The 19,709-nt window shown below is 36.9% G+C and overlaps 2 protein-coding genes across 2 annotated transcripts; both read right to left on the bottom strand.

The window, feature by feature from the left end:
• Positions 1 to 39: 39 nt before the first annotated feature.
• Positions 40 to 1,852, bottom strand: LOC116187751 (GDSL esterase/lipase At5g62930-like). Its single transcript, XM_031516677.1, has 6 exons — positions 1,678 to 1,852; positions 1,487 to 1,564; positions 932 to 1,072; positions 751 to 827; positions 539 to 664; positions 40 to 332 (listed from the first exon to the last, which is right to left on the bottom strand). Exons 1-6 carry the CDS (start codon positions 1,774 to 1,776, stop codon positions 164 to 166), a joined length of 690 nt encoding a protein of 229 aa, XP_031372537.1. The 5' UTR covers positions 1,777 to 1,852; the 3' UTR covers positions 40 to 163.
• A 2,526-nt stretch (positions 1,853 to 4,378) lies between these two features.
• Positions 4,379 to 6,209, bottom strand: LOC116187752 (GDSL esterase/lipase At5g62930-like). The gene is made up of 6 exons (XM_031516678.1): positions 6,023 to 6,209; positions 5,835 to 5,912; positions 5,286 to 5,426; positions 5,111 to 5,181; positions 4,899 to 5,024; positions 4,379 to 4,696 (listed from the first exon to the last, which is right to left on the bottom strand). Exons 1-6 carry the CDS (start codon positions 6,119 to 6,121, stop codon positions 4,528 to 4,530), a joined length of 684 nt encoding a protein of 227 aa, XP_031372538.1. The 5' UTR covers positions 6,122 to 6,209; the 3' UTR covers positions 4,379 to 4,527.
• Between the last annotated feature and the right edge of the window lie 13,500 nt (positions 6,210 to 19,709).

Below are 19,709 nucleotides of genomic sequence, written 5' to 3'. Positions count from 1 at the left end.
TTTAATCTGTGTAATGAATGTCTGAATTTGGATGAACCATAGACGCATTGAAAAATGCCAGCAGCTCTATTTAGAAAGTAGTCCATACAACGAAAGTACCAAATACACAGAATAAGACCATGACCGGCTTATCGTGTTGGGTTTTGAAAATGCAATTGTTGGCCTAGAGGCACTTCTGCTGGAAAGCCTTCTCAGGGTTCTTTGGGTTGATCTCAGAAGAGTGAGGGCAATCAAGGGGCATCTCCTCAGCAGAAAGCCAAGCTTCACTGAACAGACTGATCACTTCCTTGTACACCACTCGATTTCCCTCTGGCGTCAAGTGTAGCCCATCACTGTTCATAAATAAATGCTAAACAATCTTAAAACAAACGAGGCATGAACGGACATTCCTATATAGATTTGGTCTGAAGATGATTCCTCTATACCCAATTAACCACAAAAGGATCAATTGCCATGACCTTTGTGATCCGTTCAATGATGATACGCTATAAGTAGTTGCAATGATATGCTTTGGTGATGGGTTTTGAGCATGACAAACCTCAGGTACTTTTTCTGCCAACCTTCGGTTTCCTGCATCTTGGACCACAGGTCGACTGAGAAGAGCCCCAGCTCCTTGGCCACCTCTATGCACCCCTTGGCATAAGTTCCTGTCGCCTCGTTGGTCCTTTCAGCATGACAAGAAGAATTAGACAGCCTAAAGAATTGAACAACAATCTGTAATGTTTGAAGAAAGAGAGGTCGTGGAGATACCGAGCAGAATTTTTACGACGTTCCTCATCGACCGGAGGCGGGGTGATAAGAGCGATTAACATGGTTGGGTTGCACTCCTGCAATACAGATTACAGACATCTAAATGACCACTGATCGTAACAAAATAAGAGATTTGAAGAACATTCAGAGGTAATTGCATTGGAGAGGTCCGGATTTGAACCTTAAGATGACAAGCTATCTTTCTGAGATTGTCCTTGTACTCTTCAATGGGAACATGTTGCCTCTCGCTTGATCTCCCCAAGAGAGCTGCATCGTTAGCCCCGAAAAAGACCGTGGTAGCTACTGGAGGCTTTGACGAGTCCTACAAGTAGAGGGCATATGTATCACATCTGTGCATAAGACTGGCAAAGCATGCGAAGTTCCTGAAAAGATCTTGGGACTTCCGAGATACATACATACATACATACATATATACATACACACACACACACACACACACATATATATAAGAAACTAAGAATAGAAGTTAATATCTCCATTAGATCAATCATAGATGGTTCACAACTGCAGCCCGAACCCGAACGGCATTCGAGATATTCCCCGGATCAAGAATGAGCATATTTATTTCGCAAAATGCAACTAACTGATCAGAGATCAGAATTGAATCAGCAATCCACAATATGAATACAGCTCGATCGATTCGATGAACCCATTTCATATTTCACTCGGATGAACAGCTGAATGCAATAGCTAAGAATTGGAACCTTCAGCTCACCAGAGGGAATATGTGGTGAAGCAAGAACAGGGCCCATCTAGTGTTGTAGCCGCCGTACCCACGAACCACCACATCGGCCTGATTTCGACGTCGTCGAGAAGAGAATCAGAAATCCACCCAGCTCTCAATCCATGAATTGGATGAAGATAATAAAACTGATAATCTGATGAGTAATTGAGTAAAGGTAGAACCTTGCGAGAGTAAGTGTCTGTGAGAGAAGCTCCCCAACCTCCCGAACGGAAGGATTGCTCGGTTATGGAGTCGCCGAACAGCACGATCTGTGGCCTCATTCCCTCTCTCTCTTTGATGCTTTTGGGAGAGAGAAAGCTTTGCTTGGACAGTTGGACAGTGCTGAGAAAGAGGAGAGGTTGAAGAATGAAGAAAGATTCTACGACGTCGTCGTAGGTATGGCTATTCGATGACGAAACAATAAGGCAACCTCGGATACCATCCAGCCGCTGAAACGTTCAGCGACTGGTTCTCCACCGTTGGATTTGTTTCTTTCTATCTTCGGGCAAAAGACGTGAAAATACCCGAATTTTTAATTTTAATTTTTCAACTCTAACATGAACTTTTACGAATTACATATAAAATCATGGACTTTTACTTTTAATTTTCCGGTCTAGCTTCCATTTTTTCAGTTATTTCTTGCTAATGCAGCAAATGTCCCATTGACGTAGCAGGCGTCCACTGACATGGGAAATGGAATTTTTTTTTTTATAAAAAAAAGTGCAAAATCATTTCACAAAAAATACACAAATGAAGATATAATAAATTAAATAAACGAATAAAAATAAAATTCACAAACATGAGTTTCCTTGGATGATTTTGCGACGACCCTTAGTCCTGCGCGCCCCTCGCTTTCCAACCCCCCCATGTGTAATCCTTATTTTCCCATCGAATGGGAACCAACAAAATTTTAATATAGTCTAATTATTTATTAGTTTCATTACTCATTAGCTTGTATTATTTATTATTTAGTGGCGTGGACATAACCAAAAATTGGTTGATTTGCACTAAATATGTATGATGGACTAAACATTTTAAAATTAATGTAGCCAAATTTATTTATTTAAAACTCCAATTTTAGCACACTTATAGAGCTTGCAAGGGAATTATCCATAAGTCACGTGTTCTGAATACCTACATAATATTCGAATTGCTTCTCGTGTTACGAGAAAAAAAAAATAAAAGTTTGTTTCTTTGTAAACTCTTTGATTAACCAACAATAACATTATATATATATATATATTAAATTATACAAATCCAATTTTTTCAAAAAAAATTCTCAATTTACAGTGAGTTTTTAGATTTTATATAAAATATTATAAGATGATACTCAAGCCAATATTTGCTCTCAATGTTTATCTTTTTAATTTATAATTATTCACATTATGTATTCAATTATAAATCATATGATATCTTCTTACTCAACCCCTTTCATCATTCCTTTTGCACCTATAATATTAAATATATAAACAAATAAATAAATTTTGATGTGCTTATAATTATAATTGCTTAGTTATGTCTAGTATCAAATATGCTCTTTATCTTTTTTACACACAATGCATAATTTTGGTGTCATATATTACCCTTCATATCATTTTAAGATCATAATGCAATACCATACATTTGAATGCATGAGAGAATTTGTCACTTTATTTATTAAGAAATTGAAATTACAATGTTAGATGTATTTAATTATGTAGTTAATTTAAGTATTTTTGTAAAAAGCGCAAAGAAAAGAAAAATGAATAAGAAAAATAAAGAAACCAAAGAGATGAAATGTGGCTTCATAATATGCAAGAACGCGATCTATTTTAATTATATAAGATTCATAATAGAAATTTAATTAAATAAAATTAATTAAAAATTGTGGCATAGATAAGCATGAGAAAAAAAAAAGGAAGAGTTGATGTAACGGATGTCGGCTCAATCCAAAGGAAATTATGTCGAAGTTTTACAGAGTTATTATGAAACTATGTGACTAGAAATTGATACTTATGATCGCATGTAGCAAGAGTTTTAGTTTACTAACAAATAATTATTTACAAAATTAAACTTAACTTAACTTTTTCCTTAATTCAACAATACAATCACTCTTTTTTTTATATCTTTTTCTTTAAATTCTCTTTCATAATTTTTTTATTACAATTAATTTTTAAAAGTCATTTATCTCACTATTCTTTACTTTCTTTCAATCTCAACACTTTTTTCTCAATTTACCAACGCAATCATTACTTTTTAATTATATTTTTCAAATTCTTTCACATATTTTTCCAAACTACTTTTATTTTCATCTTTTTAAATTAAACTTAATTTTATTACCAAACGCTATGATAAAGATTTAAAGGTAAATATATCTTTTTTTTTTGTTTTTGCGGGAAAATGAAAAAGAAAATGTCGGATTATGAATCTTTACCTTCCAACCGCTGACACTGGCGGCCGATTCCAAAGTCCCCATTTTTCCAATTATTTTCGGTTCAATTAGAGCCCTAATTTTTCAATTCATCCACTCCCCTCCTATTGATTGATCCATTTGATCCAAATCTTCTTCTTCTTCTGCTCCTCCTCCTCCGCCCATTAATGCCTTAGGCCTAGTGAGCTCATTAGTTCTTCACTTATCGCATTCTTATCCATCATTGCAATGTTACATTCCCTGAACCATTTTGTTCGTCTATGGTTGCTAAACAAATTTTATCAATATGCGTCCATTGTCATTAATTTGAGAATGCAATAGGCTGAAATATGAGATTGCCTTGTAGGATAACAACACGGTCTCGTGAATATTTTTGAACCTGAAGATGTTTTTTCTCGTCTAAGGTCGAGTGAATCGCCAAGTTTCTCGATATTCTTCTTGCCTCTACGTTCATCAACATTTGATCTGTGTAATGAATGTCTGAATTTGGATGAACCATAGACGCATTGAAAAATGCCAGCATCTCTATTTCGAAAGTAGTCCATACAACGAAAGTACCAAATACACAGAATAAGACCATGACCGGCTTGTCGTGTTGGGTTTTGAAAATGCAATTGTTGGCCTAGAGGCACTTCTGCTGGAAAGCCTTCTCAGGGTTCTTTGGGTTGATCTCAGATTGGCGAGGGCAATCAAGGGGCATCTCCTCAGCAGAAAGCCGAGTTTCATTGAACACACTGATCACTTCCTTGTACACCACTCGATTTCCCTCTGGCGTCAAGTGTAGCCCATCCCTGTTCATAAATAAATGCTAAACAATCATAAAACAAACGAGGCATGAACGGACATTCCTATATAGATTTGGTCTGAAGATGATTCCTCTATACCCAATTAACCACAAAAGGATCAATTGCCATGACCTTTGTCGTTCAATGATGATACGCTATAAGTAGTTGCAATGATATGCTTTGGTGACGGGTTTTGAGCATGACAAACCTCAGGTACTTTTTCTGCCAACCTTCGGTTTCCTGCATCTTGGACCACAGGTCGACTGAGAAGAGCCCCAGCTCCTTGGCCACCTCTATGCACCCCTTGGCATAAGTTCCTGTCGCCTCGTTGGTCCTTTCAGCATGACAAGAAGAATTAGACAGCCTAAAGAATTGAACAACAGTCTGTAATGTTTGAAGAAAGAGAGGTCGTGGAGATACCGAGCATAATTACGTTCCTCATCGACCGGAGGCGGGGTGATAAGAGCGATTAACATGGTTGGGTTGCACTCCTGCAATACAGATTACAGACATCTAAATGACCACTGATCGTAACAAAATAAGAGATTTGAAGAACATTCAGAGGTCATTGCATTGGAGAGGTCCGGATTTGAACCTTAAGATGACAAGCTATCTTTCTGAGATTGTCCTTGTACTCTTCAATGGGAACATGTTGGCTCTCGCTTGATCTCCCCAAGAGAGCTGCATCGTTAGCCCCGAAAAAGACCGTGGTAGCTACTGGAGGCTTTGACGAGTCCTACAAGTAGAGGGCATATGTATCACATCTGTACATAAGACTGGCAAAGCATGCGAAGTTCCTGAAAAGATCTTGGGACTTCCGAGATACATACATACATACATAGACACACACACACACACACACACACATATATATATAAGAAACTACTAATAGAAGTTAATATCTCCATTAGATCAATCACAGATGATTCAAAACTGCAGCCCGAACCCGAACGGCATTCGAGATATTCCCCGGATCAAGAATGAGCATATTTATTTCGCAAAATGCAACTAACTGATCAGAGATCAGAATTGAATCAGCAATCCACAATATGAATACAGCTCGATCGATTCGATGAACCCATTTCATATTTCTCTCGGATGAACAGCTGAATGCAATAGCTAAGAATTGGAACCTTCAGCTCACCAGAGGGAATATGTGGTGAAGCAAGAACAGGGCCCATATGGTGTTGTAGCCGCCGTACCCACGAACCAACACATCGGCCTGATTTCGACGTCGTCGAGAAGAGAATCAGAAATCCACCCAGCTCTCAATCCATGAATTGGATGAAGATAAAACTGATAATCTGATGAGTAATTGAGAAAAGGTAGAACCTTGCGAGAGTAAGTGTCTGTGAGAGAAGCCCCCCAACCTCCCGAACGGAAGGATTGCTCGGTTATGGAGTCGCCGAACAGCACGATCTGTGGCCTCATTCCCCCTCTCTCTTTGATGCTTTTGGGAGAGAGAAAGCTTTGCTTGGACAGTTGTACTGTGCTGAGAAAGAGGAGAGGTTGAAGAATGAAGAAAGATTCTACGACGTTATTATATATGAAAATTCAATTAGATCCGATTAATTTAATTGAGCCAGATCGGCATAATAAGAGATAAAAAGCTCTCACAATATGAGTTTTTTCTATTCATAAAATTAAAACTCGATTAAAAAGAATAAATATCGAACTGCTAGCTTATCTTTTGTCTTGAATTTGTTTTTTAATCGATGATTTCCTTTTGAAGATTACCATCAAGAAACGCACTTTGTGTGGGCCACAACGATTAGAAAAAAAGGAATTTTTAAGAAGCACGTTGGCAAATGTAAAAAATGAATGATAGTCGATATAAAGAGCTAAAGCTGCACTTTACTAATTATATATATGTGCATATGGACATCAAGAAGTTTAACTAAAAAGAAATTAATATAATAATAATTGATGGGTGGTAGACGAAGACTTTAATTGATAAATCTTATATAAAAAGGACTAATCATTCAACGAAAACCAAAGAGAGTTGAATTCTTTTTTTTTTTTTTTTGGGTTTGGCAAGGGAGTCGAATTAGCTCATTGGATGAAGCAGCTTCCGTGAAGCTCACACAACATGCTAGCAGAGCTTGTCTTTTTTTTTTTTTCGATATTCGTCTTGATATCTGAAAATTCGATTCAACTCCGACTAATTCAATTAAATTATATCCGCACAATAAAAGATAAAAGCTTTCACAATATAAGTTTTCTCTATTCATAATATTAGAACTCGAGATTTTACTTAAAAAAATAAATATCGAATTGCTAGCTTGTCTTTTGTCTTGAATTTTTTTTTAATCAGATGAGTGTAATTTGACAATAAATTTCAATCCTTTCCTTTTGAAGATTACCATCAAGAAATGCGCTTTGTGGACCAAAATGATTAAAAAAAGAATTTCTCAGGCTTATTTGGTTAAAATTACACTTTAATTTAATTTTACCCACAATAAAACAAAATAATTCATACAAAGTCAAAGATGAGCCCCATTTATATCACTTTTTTTCATAATAAAACAAAATAACTCATATAAAATCAAAATGTGAGCCCCATAAATAATCATTTATACTACTCTATTTCAAAATCAAAATCTGATTTTAAAATCCTATTTTGAACCCAAACATACTATTAAAAAGCAAGTTGGCACGGGTAGAAAATGAATGATAGTCGATTTAAAGAGCTAAAGCTGCACTTTACTAATTATATATGTGTGCGTATGTACATCGAGAAGTTTAGAAATTAATATAATAATAATTGATGGGTGGTAGACGAAGACTTTAATTGATAAATCTTATATAAAAAGGACTAATCATTCAACGAAAACCAAAGAGAGATGAATTCTTTTTTTTTTTTCATTATTATTATTATTTTTTTGGAGTTGGCAAGAGAGTCGAATTAGCTCATTGGATGAAGCAGCTTCCGTGAAGGTCACACAACATGCTGACAGAGCTTGTCTTTTTTTTTTTTTTTGATATTAGTCATGATATTTGAAAAATCGATTGGACCCCGACTGATTCAATTCAGTCTTATCAATTAAGAGATAAAGCTCTCACGACATAAATTTTTTCTATTCGTAAGATTAGAATTCGAAACTTTATTTAAGGAAAATAAATGTCGAACTGCTAGCTCGTCTTTTATCTTGGCTTTTTTTTTATTAATCAGATGAGTGCAATTTTGGCAATAAATTTCGATCCTTTCCTTTTGACCAAAGATTACCATCAAGAAACGCGCTTTGTGAGTCAAAATGATAAAAATAAATAAATAAATGAATTTTTAAGAAGCAAGTTGGCACGGCTAAAAAATGAATTACAGTCGATATAAAGAGCTAAAGCTGCAATTTGCTAATTATATATATGTGCATATATACATCAGGAAGTTTAACTAAAAAAGAATTAATATAATAATAATTGATGTGTAGTAGACCAAGACCTTAATTGATAAATTTTTTTTTATAGAAAGGACTAATTATTCAACGAAAATCGAAAAGAGTTGAATTCCCTTTTTATGGCTCCTCTTTTGCTCCTTGGTCAGATCTGGACGACTCCTCGCTGATCTTTCCAGATCTGACCTTGATGTAAGCAGGGTTGGATCTGACTCGGCTTATCGAGTTCGGTCGGATTGGACCCATCCTATTCGGGTCGGGTCCAATCAGTTTGTGGGTGTCTGAGGTGCTGAAGTCGTAATGTGTCGACCTCTCCCTCTTTTGTCCCTTTTGTTGCAGGTGCCTTCCCCGTCTTGGCGTATTGGTCGGCTCTTGATTTGCTAGTGGCAGAGAGAGAGAGAGAGAGAGAAGTTGAGAGGTGTCTCAGCAGAGGCTTCCGTTTCGTTCCCGCAGGGCTGAAGCGACGGGGTATCCGATTGGCAGAGCCGCAAATATAGTTTTGCATCTTTTTTCACTGTGATTGTGCTGAAACATCTTTTGTCTGCCTTTTACATTCCGCCCTTGTTTTTTTCCTCCTTTTTTCATTTCTGATAGAGTGATTAGTGGCTTCAGGGATTCCTTTTGATGCAGCTTACATTTCGTTTGTGGGTGCTTGTCATTCCTTTCATGCCTGTGCTCTTTCTAGCTGACAAATTCCTCTTCTCCTGGGATCTCTGAAGATTTATTCTTTTACAGGTTGGTTAGATTGCCCAGCATTTTGGTCAAGAGATAGATTGCTTCATTCCTTCTAAGGTTCCACTTGGTGAATCCTTTAATGACTGTATTCCTCCTGGGAAAAGATACTCGTTCAAGCAAGTGAATCCGATCTCGCCATTTCGCAGCTCAGCTTCGGCTTTTTTGATGATTTGATTTGAGCATTGAAAGTTTGGCGTTGGATTAATCTATGGGGGAATTGGGGTTTACCCTTTTGAGTTTGGACTTTTGTGGAGGAATCAAATCTGAGCCATCTTCCGTTTCCAATTTCACGAGCTGTGCTGTGGGCTTTGGGCTCAGTTGCATTTTGCTTTGTTAGCTGGAAATCTTCAGATTAAGATCTGCCATTTCCAGTTCTTTAGCTCAAACACTACTGGACATGGAATCAGTGCTGCATGTTCTGCAGGAGACCTGTTTCATTCTCTGGAGGACCAATTCAATAGTTTACAACGGTAGGAATGTCGGACATGTGTATAGGCACTTTTTTCAGTTGTAATGACAGAATTACTATCCTCTATGTTTCAGTTTCTGTGTAATGCAGTTTTACAAACCTTTGCAGATAAGTTAATGAAGTTAATCTGTTGTTCTCTGAACTTCTTCTGTTCTGTCCAAGAACCATTATGTTCCACTGTTCCTTATCAAGTTTATTCCCTCTACCAAATAGCTTATTTGCTATATCCAACTGCCGGAATTTGCAGTACATGGACAAAAGTGCATTGTGAACCATCTGATCAAACAAGTAACGTTTTCATGAACCATCTGATCAGTACTAATCCATGAAACATTTTCCCCTCAAGGACATTCATTGAATTCCCAAACCCCAAAAGCATGCAACTGATAACAATTCCATCAGGATAAAACTCAGTATACTGCATTTTGTGAAACAAGGAAATGCATTCCCTCATCTTCCTGACCCTTGCATGTACCCCAATCACTGATGTCCACTTGAATATATTCTGATCTACAACTTCACAGAAAGAACGATATGCCTCATCAGGGAATTCACACTTTGCACAAATAGACAAAACTGAAGACCGAACAGCTAGAGAAGACCCAGCTCTAATTTTCACCATTAGACCATGCAAGCAACTACCCTCCACTAAATCTTTCCTCTAGACCTGACAGAAGCTGAACAACATTTGTTCAACAAGATTGTTTCAATAAAATTAAGGAACCCGACAGCTATATACAGTATAATTATAGGAATCAGATAAAAAGTTTACTATGCATTGATGGAACTCAATAAACAATCACATATGAAGGAAGTCAATATACCATTGAAGTTTATATGAGATACGTACCAGTCTTTACAAGCCTAAACAAAGAAACAAATCCCTTCCCCTAGATATAACAAATACCAAATCCATATAAGACTTGGATTTGGTACCTGTTATACAAAAAATACAGTGTTTTCACAAGCTAACATGCATATCTATATTTAACTCCCCAATATCGAAAAGCTTAGCGCCTAATATTAATACCTTTAGCTCCTTCAAACTTTACATAAAGAACCACAATATATACCTTGGATCACTTCTAACTTTACAAAAAGAACCAGAGTATATACCTCATATCACTTCCAACTTTACAAAAACAAGCACAATATATACCTCAGATCAAAAAGTTCAGATTTGGTCAAAAAATTACAAATGGCATTACCCAACATTTCGTCACTGTGAAGGGGGTATTTGGTTGAGGTTAAGGTATCTAGCAAATCTTTTTGCACTTGCAGGACCAGCAGCATGCATGGTTTCCAATGACAGTGATTGTTGGCCCCTAAAAATGAACTGAGTTTGTACTGATCTGTTGATTTGCGGGATCGGGGGTACAGTCGATGGCCTCACAGGAGGGGTCTTGAATGCAGGCACTCCCCTCACAACACTTTGTTTACCTAGCATTGCCATAGTTGGTGTTATTCTAAAGCCAAACCTCCACTACAATGTCAAATACTTAATATCAGCATACTCAAATAGCCAATACATATTCAATGCTTCAAACACATTAGTACATACCATAGATGAACTTGATGCAACTTGAGATGGCACTACTGAACTTGAAACAGTCACTCCTGAACTTGAAGCATTCCTTAACTGTATAATAGAAATCTTTCATGCTAATCAACTCATTTGCAAGTTTACTTATAAGGAAAATAATACTACTTAATATATACCTGTGCTGATGGACTTGGCCTTTCAGGTGGAAAATCTCGACCTACCAGAGGAGTCCCCTGCATTGTGAGCAATTTCATTATTAGAAAAATAAAAGCACATCAAGTAAAGCATAATGAAAAATCTTTAAACATGTACATGTGTTGAATTAGTACCATCAGCCGATGCAGCTGCAGAATTAGTTTCAATAGGCTTAACATTGGATTTCCTTGAGGAATTTTTTCCTTTTTTCTTTGAACTTGAAGCAATTGAAGGACCTTTGCAAGTCCTAATGTTGTGTTTACTACCTCCACACTTCCCACAAACTATGGGACCTAAGCTTCTTTTCAGCTTGTATGGATCTTTTAGTTCCTCTGCTCCTTTCTTCCTTTGCTTCTTGGGACGACCGGGTGGCCTCTTTAACTTTGGAGGTTGGACAGGGTCCTCACTTGACTTTGTCCAATATTCCTCACCAGCAGTCGATTTCATGAAGAAATCATAGAGCTGCTCATGTGTGCTCCTTGAATACCATGGATGCACAAAATCTTCAGGCTTCAGATTATTAAAACCAATGCAAGCAACTGCATGCATACAAGGAATCCCAATAAGGTCCCATTATCTGCAAGAACATGTATGCATTTATAGGTCCACAGCACATTTGGAATTTGGAGGGCATGAGACCTCAAATTTAACCATATCAGGATCACCAGCTCAATGTGGAGTCCACGCAATAGCTCTATTTTTCATGATCTCCAACTTAATTTGAATTTTAGGACAGAGTGGACCTTTCTATTTGGCCATTTGCAGCTTGCTCCTTGTCATCTTTTTCATAATGTACATTCCGATCCCTTCAGCCATGGTGATAATGGGCTTACTCTTAACTTTCATTATCTCAGAATTGAATTGCTCGCACATGTTATTTGTCAGTGAGTCATTCTTTGAGTATGTATCAAATGCTGACCTGGTCCATCTGTCAGGTGGTAATTTGCTCAGCCAAAGCCATCCTTCTGGACTGATTGTCTTCAAGTGATCCATCCTCAGTTGAAATTGCTACTCAGTTGCTGCTCTAGCACAAGCCTAGAATGCATCCTTCAACTCCTTACCTGGCCAATTCTTGTTGAAATTGGCCCATATATGTCTAGCGCAAAACCTATGTGGTACTCCTGGGCAAATCTCCTTCAGTGCATCATCTAGGCCCTATAAATATGAAGTAATTAGATTAGCAATAAGCAAAGGTGAATACATAAGTAATGAATGAAATAAATTAAATTTAAATATACCTTTTGCATATTAGACGTGAAGCTAAAACCATTAAGCACAGGATCCCCTAAGTCATCCACAAGATTTATGAGAAACCACATCCAATTTTCTGTGTTTTCCACATCAACTATTGCATATGCTATTAAATAAAAGGCATTATTTCCATCTTGAGCAACAACTGATAGAAGTTGGCCCCTAAAATATCCCTTCAGGAAACAACCATCTAGGCCAATAAGTGGCCTACAACAACTCAAAAATCTAGTCTTACAAGTCTCCAAGCATACATACATTATCTGAAAATGATGTGAGACTAGAGCAACATTCAGTCCCACGCTCGACCCCAGATTGCTTTTTAGAAGTTCATTACAGTAATCTCTTAGCTTAGCATATTGTTCATTCTCTGAACCCTGACATATCTTATGAGTAATACATAGGGCCCTGTAAATCATAGCATCTCCCACTGTCACTCTATATGAGTGCATCAGGTAATCATAAGCTTCTTGTCCAGTCATGCTTGGTTGGAACCTAACCCTTGGAACCAATTTACTTGCCACCCACTCCCTTGTGGCCAACTTATTCTGTAACTTTATACAATATGTATGTTCACTTACGAAGGTTTTCACTTGATATGTGTTGGTCTTCTTGTTTAGTGAGCATAATATAATCCACTTACACTCTTTCTCCACACATTTCGCCCTTACCCTTATGGACTCATTTTTCTTAAATCGAACTTCTCTTCCCCTACTAATATTATAATCCCTCACTGCATTCCTAAACACTTTTAGATTTGGAAATTCCATCGCAAGCTCTATTGTAATATGTTCAAACTCAACTGCTTCAGTAAACACTAGTAGCTGCACAATCTCCCCATCATTCTCATCACCTTTAAGAGACTCTAACTTATCTGTGTCACAAGCATCAGAGATGGCCAAATCCTCCACCACAACATTTATCTCTTGCTCTGCAAATATTTTCTGTTGTTCTACAAACAATCTCTCTCTTTCTTTAGTTGTTCTTTGCTTGAACCTGGTTTTTGTGTTTTGCCTTTTTCTTTTAGCTCTCGATTTGTCTTGCATTTGAGCCTCTTCGATGCTATATCCACTAACACTAGCAACTTGCAGTCCAGACCCTCCAGCACCAGCACTGCTAGTTCCACGGGGCGCAACGGAAGCGAAAAATGAACAGAAATTCAAAATTTCCTACCCGTGAAACTAATTCCAAGACCTACTAGAAGAGTAAGAGTAAATAAAAGCGTACCTGGAATATTTAAAGTTGTCGACCGAGCGTCCCACGCGTGACGCCTCTACTGGTATCCACACCGACTTTGTCGACGAGTTTTCGAGATCGGCGGTGCTAGCGACCAACACTCGAAAGAAACACCCCGATGCGACACCCGAAATTTATTAGACTAATGGACCTTATTTGAGTTGAACAATTCAACTCAAATTATATATATATATATATATATATATACTTATATGCACACACATGCATATACTACGTGTATATATATATATATATATTAGCAAATATATATGCAGCACACATATATATATATGTCTCTGCTGATTTATATATATATATGCACATTGCCCCCCTTTTTATAAGCAATATGGGGGGGGGGGGACAATTCAAGTCCCTGGCCGATGTGGGACTAACCCAAATTGGGTTTCCACATTACATGTGTCCATACACATGTCTATTCACGTAAAAGCCATGTGTCACCATATTGATCGTGCATCAATTAGGTCCATTTAATCTAATAAATCGAGTCTAATTAATCAATAAATTTAATCTCATTAAATATCCGATTAATCGGTCGCACCATAAATCATCTAATCTCTATTAGACGATTTTATTTGTTTCAAGATATCTCTTCAATTTAGTCGTAGTGTGTGACCCTGTAGGTTCCCAATTACGTTGACAGTAATATCAAAATCTCTATTTCAATATTACAAACAGTGAGTGGCATCTAGCAATGCATCACTGTTACTCAAGTAATCGGAAAGTCAATTTCTCGACGAACCTTGTGACCTCCGTTACCGTGTAATATAATCCCTTTGTCCTCTATATCTCTATTGAGCCCAAGGCATGGTCGATGACATCCTTGTATGGCTCAATATCTCTTTTTCTTGGTTTACCGGTTAAGTCTATCAGAACAAATGAGCTCGATATCATTATATCGACTCATTTGGGTATGCATACACTTTTAGACTTAACCACCAAGTGGCCGTGAGATATCGCTCCCGTTTCGTAGGAGGGACAAATCCTATCTTGATCACTCACATTCCTCTCCATACTCTGTGGTATACCCAATAACTGTCTTTATAACCATCCTGTTACAGTGGCGTTTGACAGTATCAAAGTATATGACATTACATGTAGGAATCTATGGTGACCTCAAGTCAAAGGACCATTACATTATAGTCACTTTGAGATATGCTAATGACAGTCACGTAACAACCCATGTAGCAATCTCATGGCGGATCAGTCCAATACACATTACTCTTAATGTATACATGTGATGTGATTTGATATCTCCATATCCATGACCTGTGAGACTTGGTCATCAATCAATACCCACAATAGTCTAACCGTATTATCGTTGTCCTAATTAACGATAATACTTTGACTATGGACATTTAGGAATAATGTTCAGTAATTATAGGATCTCACAATCAAGTCACACTTGATGCCTATTGAACATACTATTCCAAGGACATTATTGTATAAAATCATATTTAACGCAATCTACACAATAACATATATGCCTCGTAATATAATGAAATACATGTCATATTACAGAACTGATGATAGATTGCCTCTAGGGCATACACCAATTCCCAACAAGCACATGTGATGTACTCCCTCCAGTAGCAATAAATTCAGGATCATCATCATACCAATCAAGATACAATTCAGGCCCCGCGTTATCGCCATTGTCCTCGACATACTCCCATGCCATACTACAATAATCCAAAAAACAATGGGCATACTTAACATGAATTGAAGATCAACACCCACGCATTGCTGAGTAACACATGCTGAGTGAAGAAAAAAAATCCACTCAATGACAACAACCAGAATCAAGGATGGAAGCTTCAAATACTCTTATAACAAAAACGCTGAATATAAAACATAAATCTATATGGTCCTTTTAAGATTCACATTGGATACTAACAAAACTGGTAGAAGTTATAAAATACAATGAGGTTGCTAGGTCTTTTATCTCATTACACTGGGAGACAACCCTAATATTTTCTTATGGTAAGACAACTCAAAGTAGCCACAATTTTTCAAAGCAATCTAAAGAACATTATTCATAAAAACATAAAAGAGTGTTTAATTTCAGCATCTGAAGATTTAATGAGTGGTTTGGTTGATGCCCGCTTCTTATGATCAAATGTCTCCCTTGAGCCGTTTATTGCTTTGGAAAATTTATTGGTTTCATGTCTACCATTGGCAGGGGAAATTGATCTATGCGGCACTGAAGATCCACCATTGTGCATGTAATTAGATACTTCAGTGCATGTTTTCAAGCCAGAAAGCATGTTTATTGCTATTAGGCAACTGCATAAAAAGATTCCCATTAATATCAAAGCAGCAAATAGGTATTTTACCATACTTCAGAGTTCCACCTGAATGCCAAAAGGATAAATGAATTCACGCTTGAAGTTTTAACATCACTTTTACAAAACACCACATACCATATGGTTGTCACCCTATGAATCTTCCACACCACCAATCTGCTTCATCAGAGACATTCTTCTAACATTGCAGCAATTTAACAAATTTTGTTCTTTCAACAATAGTCATGCTACATAACTTACTGATGCAGCTACGCCACTATTCTATAGTAAACATAAAGATCCCATCTCAGCCCCACCCAAACACACACACTAAAAGGCCCCCAATTAGACTGTCAATTGCATCGCTCTTAAATGGGAGAGGCCACTAATGCAAGTCTTGCTCAACAATATCAATGTGTTCAGCTTTTCACATTTTGTTTATTTGATCTTCAGTCTTTCTTTATTGTTCAATAATCACGATTAGAAATTCCTTGAAAGATCCAGCGTCCAAAGCTTATGCTCAGGTTTTTGCTCCTCATGATGGTTGGGCTATTAGGAAAGTTGTAGCTACGAGAATGTATGCCCTCCCTACAAGAGCGCAACTATTGAGGAAACTCAATGAAGATGGTGAGTCAGTAACCTCGATGAATGTCTGATTTTCTGTTTATGAACAAGTTGGTTGACATTATCGGGTGGCTTCCTTATTCTGTTTGCTTATTCCTCTATATATTAGCCTGTAACGTGCTAAACTTTAGACTGCTTTAGCCCTAACATGCTACAATTTTTCACACAGGAGATGCAATCTATAGCTACAGCTACAGCAAGTACTCCTACTTCCAGGCAACAATTGTTCTTCCGATTTATTCACTCATTTTACTTTACTTTTTCTTTGCTTTAACTTTGTGTTCCTCTGCTGATACTAATTTGTCCTTCTTTAAACAGAGAGCAGCCACGGCCTGCCAACGAAAAGATCGACGGGGAACAGTAGGGGACCACAGTTGGTTTTAAAAAAGAAAAAAAAAAAGAGCAAACTTTATCATCATCTGGGCCATAACAACGCTAAATAGGAACAGTAGGGGACTGCATTTATTACAAATAACAACACATCAGAGCAAGAAGAGAAGTAGGGGACCACAAAATCGACAATGCAAGCAATAAACACCATTGCCTACCTTCAGATTTACGAAGCTAGTAGCACACTGCATACACAGAACCGATTTTCTTCAAAACCCAAAAACCAAAATGCTTAACACAGGACTGATCTTCTTCGAAATGCACAGAGACGATTCCTTTTCGTTTCCCGCCCTTTGCCACAGTTTTCTGAAACAGATGAGAGAGTGGAAGAACAAGGGAGGAGACAGTAGAGAAGAATAAAAAATTTAAAGGCACAGTTCAATGAATTGATGAATTAGTCCTCTAGAAATTGACTATACATCACATTTACCTCCAGAAATTTTTTGGATCACTTTAACCCTCCAACATTTGGACGGAATTGGACGGAAGTGGACGGAAGGTTGAATGTGATGTAAAATTATAAAGTGAAGGTATAAACTGATGTTAAAAATTTCTCGAGGTAAATTTGATGTACATCTAATCTGTGAGGGATCCATTTGTCAATTTACTCTTTCTTTTTAGCTGTCTTGCTTCGCTTTTCACTGCTAATTTCCTCACTTCACGTGGTACCTCTGCTTGATAACTCAAATTGATTGCAGTAGCGCGCCTCTTTGTATATTGGAATGGATTCGCTTAATTTTACACCCTTCGCTTCATTTTCAATTCTTCGCATGCGTCGCTTGATCTGCAAGTTTCGAGTAAAATCATAGATCTTCAAGCTCACGCAGCTTCACAAACATAGCTTTTCCAATATTTTTCGTTTATTATTTTATTAAGTGTCCAAGCTGTGATCTCACCTCGATTAGGAAGCACTCTTTGGGCTGCCTCATTTGAGCGTACTGATGAGCATCGCTGTGGTGCATCTTTGAACCAAAATTTTCTGTGCTGTGTTCATGCGCACAGAGTGTGGTATCGAAGGTGGCGTATGACCTCTCAGCCTTATATTTTTGTTTTCGTTTTGGCCTTCTTGGGGGGCGGGTGAACCTCGTCGCTTGGTGTGGAATTTTCGCAGAGCTGAACATTATGCCTCGAACTGGGTGGACCTTTGCTCTGTACTAAATTTGTGTCGAATTTAGTTGAATTGTCATTCACAATGCAATCTGACGGTTGCTGCCAACATGCCCATATCAGCAAGGCTAAGGTGCTGCGACTAACTCAGCTCGTTGACACACCTCGCTTCTTGCTGTCTGCCTCGCTACTCATCGGACCTACCATCTTACTGCAATTCTTTTGTCTGTTACGGGCCTCGCTCCCTGGCGATGAGGAACTTCGCTGCTCCCGCAGCCCTCGCTACTTGGTGATGTGACTGGCGGAATGGATGCTTTGTTGTTTGCTGCTTGGCGGCCTAAGGCCTCACTCTTTGCTCGAACACCATAGTGGTGAGGTTTTTTAGCTCCTTGTTGCCCATGTCACTCTTAGCAAGTTCGGGTTTGCCCCCTTTTTATTGAAAAATCATCGCTCGAGTTCAAGAGTTGTTACCTTGATTGAAAACATGAGGGGGGCGGCGAGATTCCCGCATGCGAGATGTCGCTATGTCTAATTTCCTCGTCAGGAGAGTCAATTTTGCCAAGTCTTGCTATATTATCATTATAGATTAATTAATGAAAAATAAGATATTAGGCAATATATTACTAAATCCTAGATACATTACTGTCGTCGTTGTTAATATTAATATTAATAATAGTATTATTATTCTACTTTTAAGAAGGAAAAAAAGGAGTAAAAAAAAAAAGAAGAAAAGAAAAGAAAACGACCTGTGAAATTTTCGTTCTTCTTCCATATCATTTTAAAATCTCTAATTATAAAATCATGGACTTTTACTTTTAATTTTAAAATTAATGTAGCCAAATTTATTTATTTAAAACTCCAATTTTTGCACACTTATAGAGCTTGCAAGGGAATTATTCATAAGTCACGTGTTCTGAATACCTACATAATATTCGAATTGCTTCTCGTGTTACGAGAAAAAAAAATAAAAGTTTGTTTCTTTGTAAATTCTTTGATTAACCAACAATAATATTATATATATATATTAAATTATACAAATCCAATTTTTTTAAAAAAATTCTCAATTTACAGTGAGTTTTTAGATTTTATATAAAATATTATAAGATGATACTCAAGTCAATATTTGCTCTCAATGTTTATCTTTTTAATTTATAATTATTCACATTATGTATTCAATTATAAATCATATGATATCTTCTTACTCAACCCCTTTCATAATTCCTTTTGCACCTATAATATTAAATATATAAACAAATAAATAAATTTTGATGTGCTTATAATTATAATTGCTTAGTTATGTCTAGTATCAAATATGCTCTTTATCTTTTTTACACACAATGTATAATTTTGGTGTCATATATTACACTTCATATCATTTTAAGATCATAATGCAATACCATACATTTGAATGCATGAGAGAATTTGTCACTTTATTTATTAAGAAATTGAAATTACAATGTTAGATGTATTTAATTTAAGTATTTTTGTAAAAAGCGCAAAGAAAAGAAAAATGAATAAGAAAAATAAAGAAACCAAAGAGGTGAAATGTGGCTTCATAATATGCAAGAACGTGATCTATTTTAATTTGTAAGATTCATAATAGAAATTTAATTAAATAAAATTAATTAAAAATTGTGGCATAGATAAGCATAAGAAAAAAAAGGAAGAGTTGATGTAACGGATGTCGGCTCAATCCGAAGGAAATTATGTCGAAGTTTTACAGAGTTATTATGAGTGCATTTGGTTTTAGAGTTAAAGTAATTTTGATTTTGATTTT

This window comes from Punica granatum, chromosome 8, assembly GCF_007655135.1.
Source record: "Punica granatum isolate Tunisia-2019 chromosome 8, ASM765513v2, whole genome shotgun sequence".
Classification (NCBI taxonomy): domain Eukaryota; kingdom Viridiplantae; phylum Streptophyta; class Magnoliopsida; order Myrtales; family Lythraceae; genus Punica; species Punica granatum.
The sequence above is the reverse complement of the archived record's forward strand: the minus strand, read 5'-3'. Positions and strand labels throughout refer to the sequence as shown.

Bases quoted from the DNA above. Each gene is read 5' to 3' on its own strand.
- LOC116187751 (XM_031516677.1), bottom strand. From the start codon at position 1,776: ATGAGGCCACAGATCGTGCTGTTCGGCGACTCCATAACCGAGCAATCC. The intron at 1,565-1,677 runs GTTCTACCTTTA...CGTCGAAATCAG, and splicing joins CAGACACTTACTCTCGCAAG to GCCGATGTGGTGGTTCGTGG. The intron at 1,073-1,486 runs GTGAGCTGAAGG...CTCTACTTGTAG, and splicing joins TTCACCACATATTCCCTCTG to GACTCGTCAAAGCCTCCAGT.
- LOC116187752 (XM_031516678.1), bottom strand. From the start codon at position 6,121: ATGAGGCCACAGATCGTGCTGTTCGGCGACTCCATAACCGAGCAATCC. The intron at 5,913-6,022 runs GTTCTACCTTTT...CGTCGAAATCAG, and splicing joins CAGACACTTACTCTCGCAAG to GCCGATGTGTTGGTTCGTGG. The intron at 5,182-5,285 runs GTTCAAATCCGG...TCTGTATTGCAG, and splicing joins AGATAGCTTGTCATCTTAAG to GAGTGCAACCCAACCATGTT.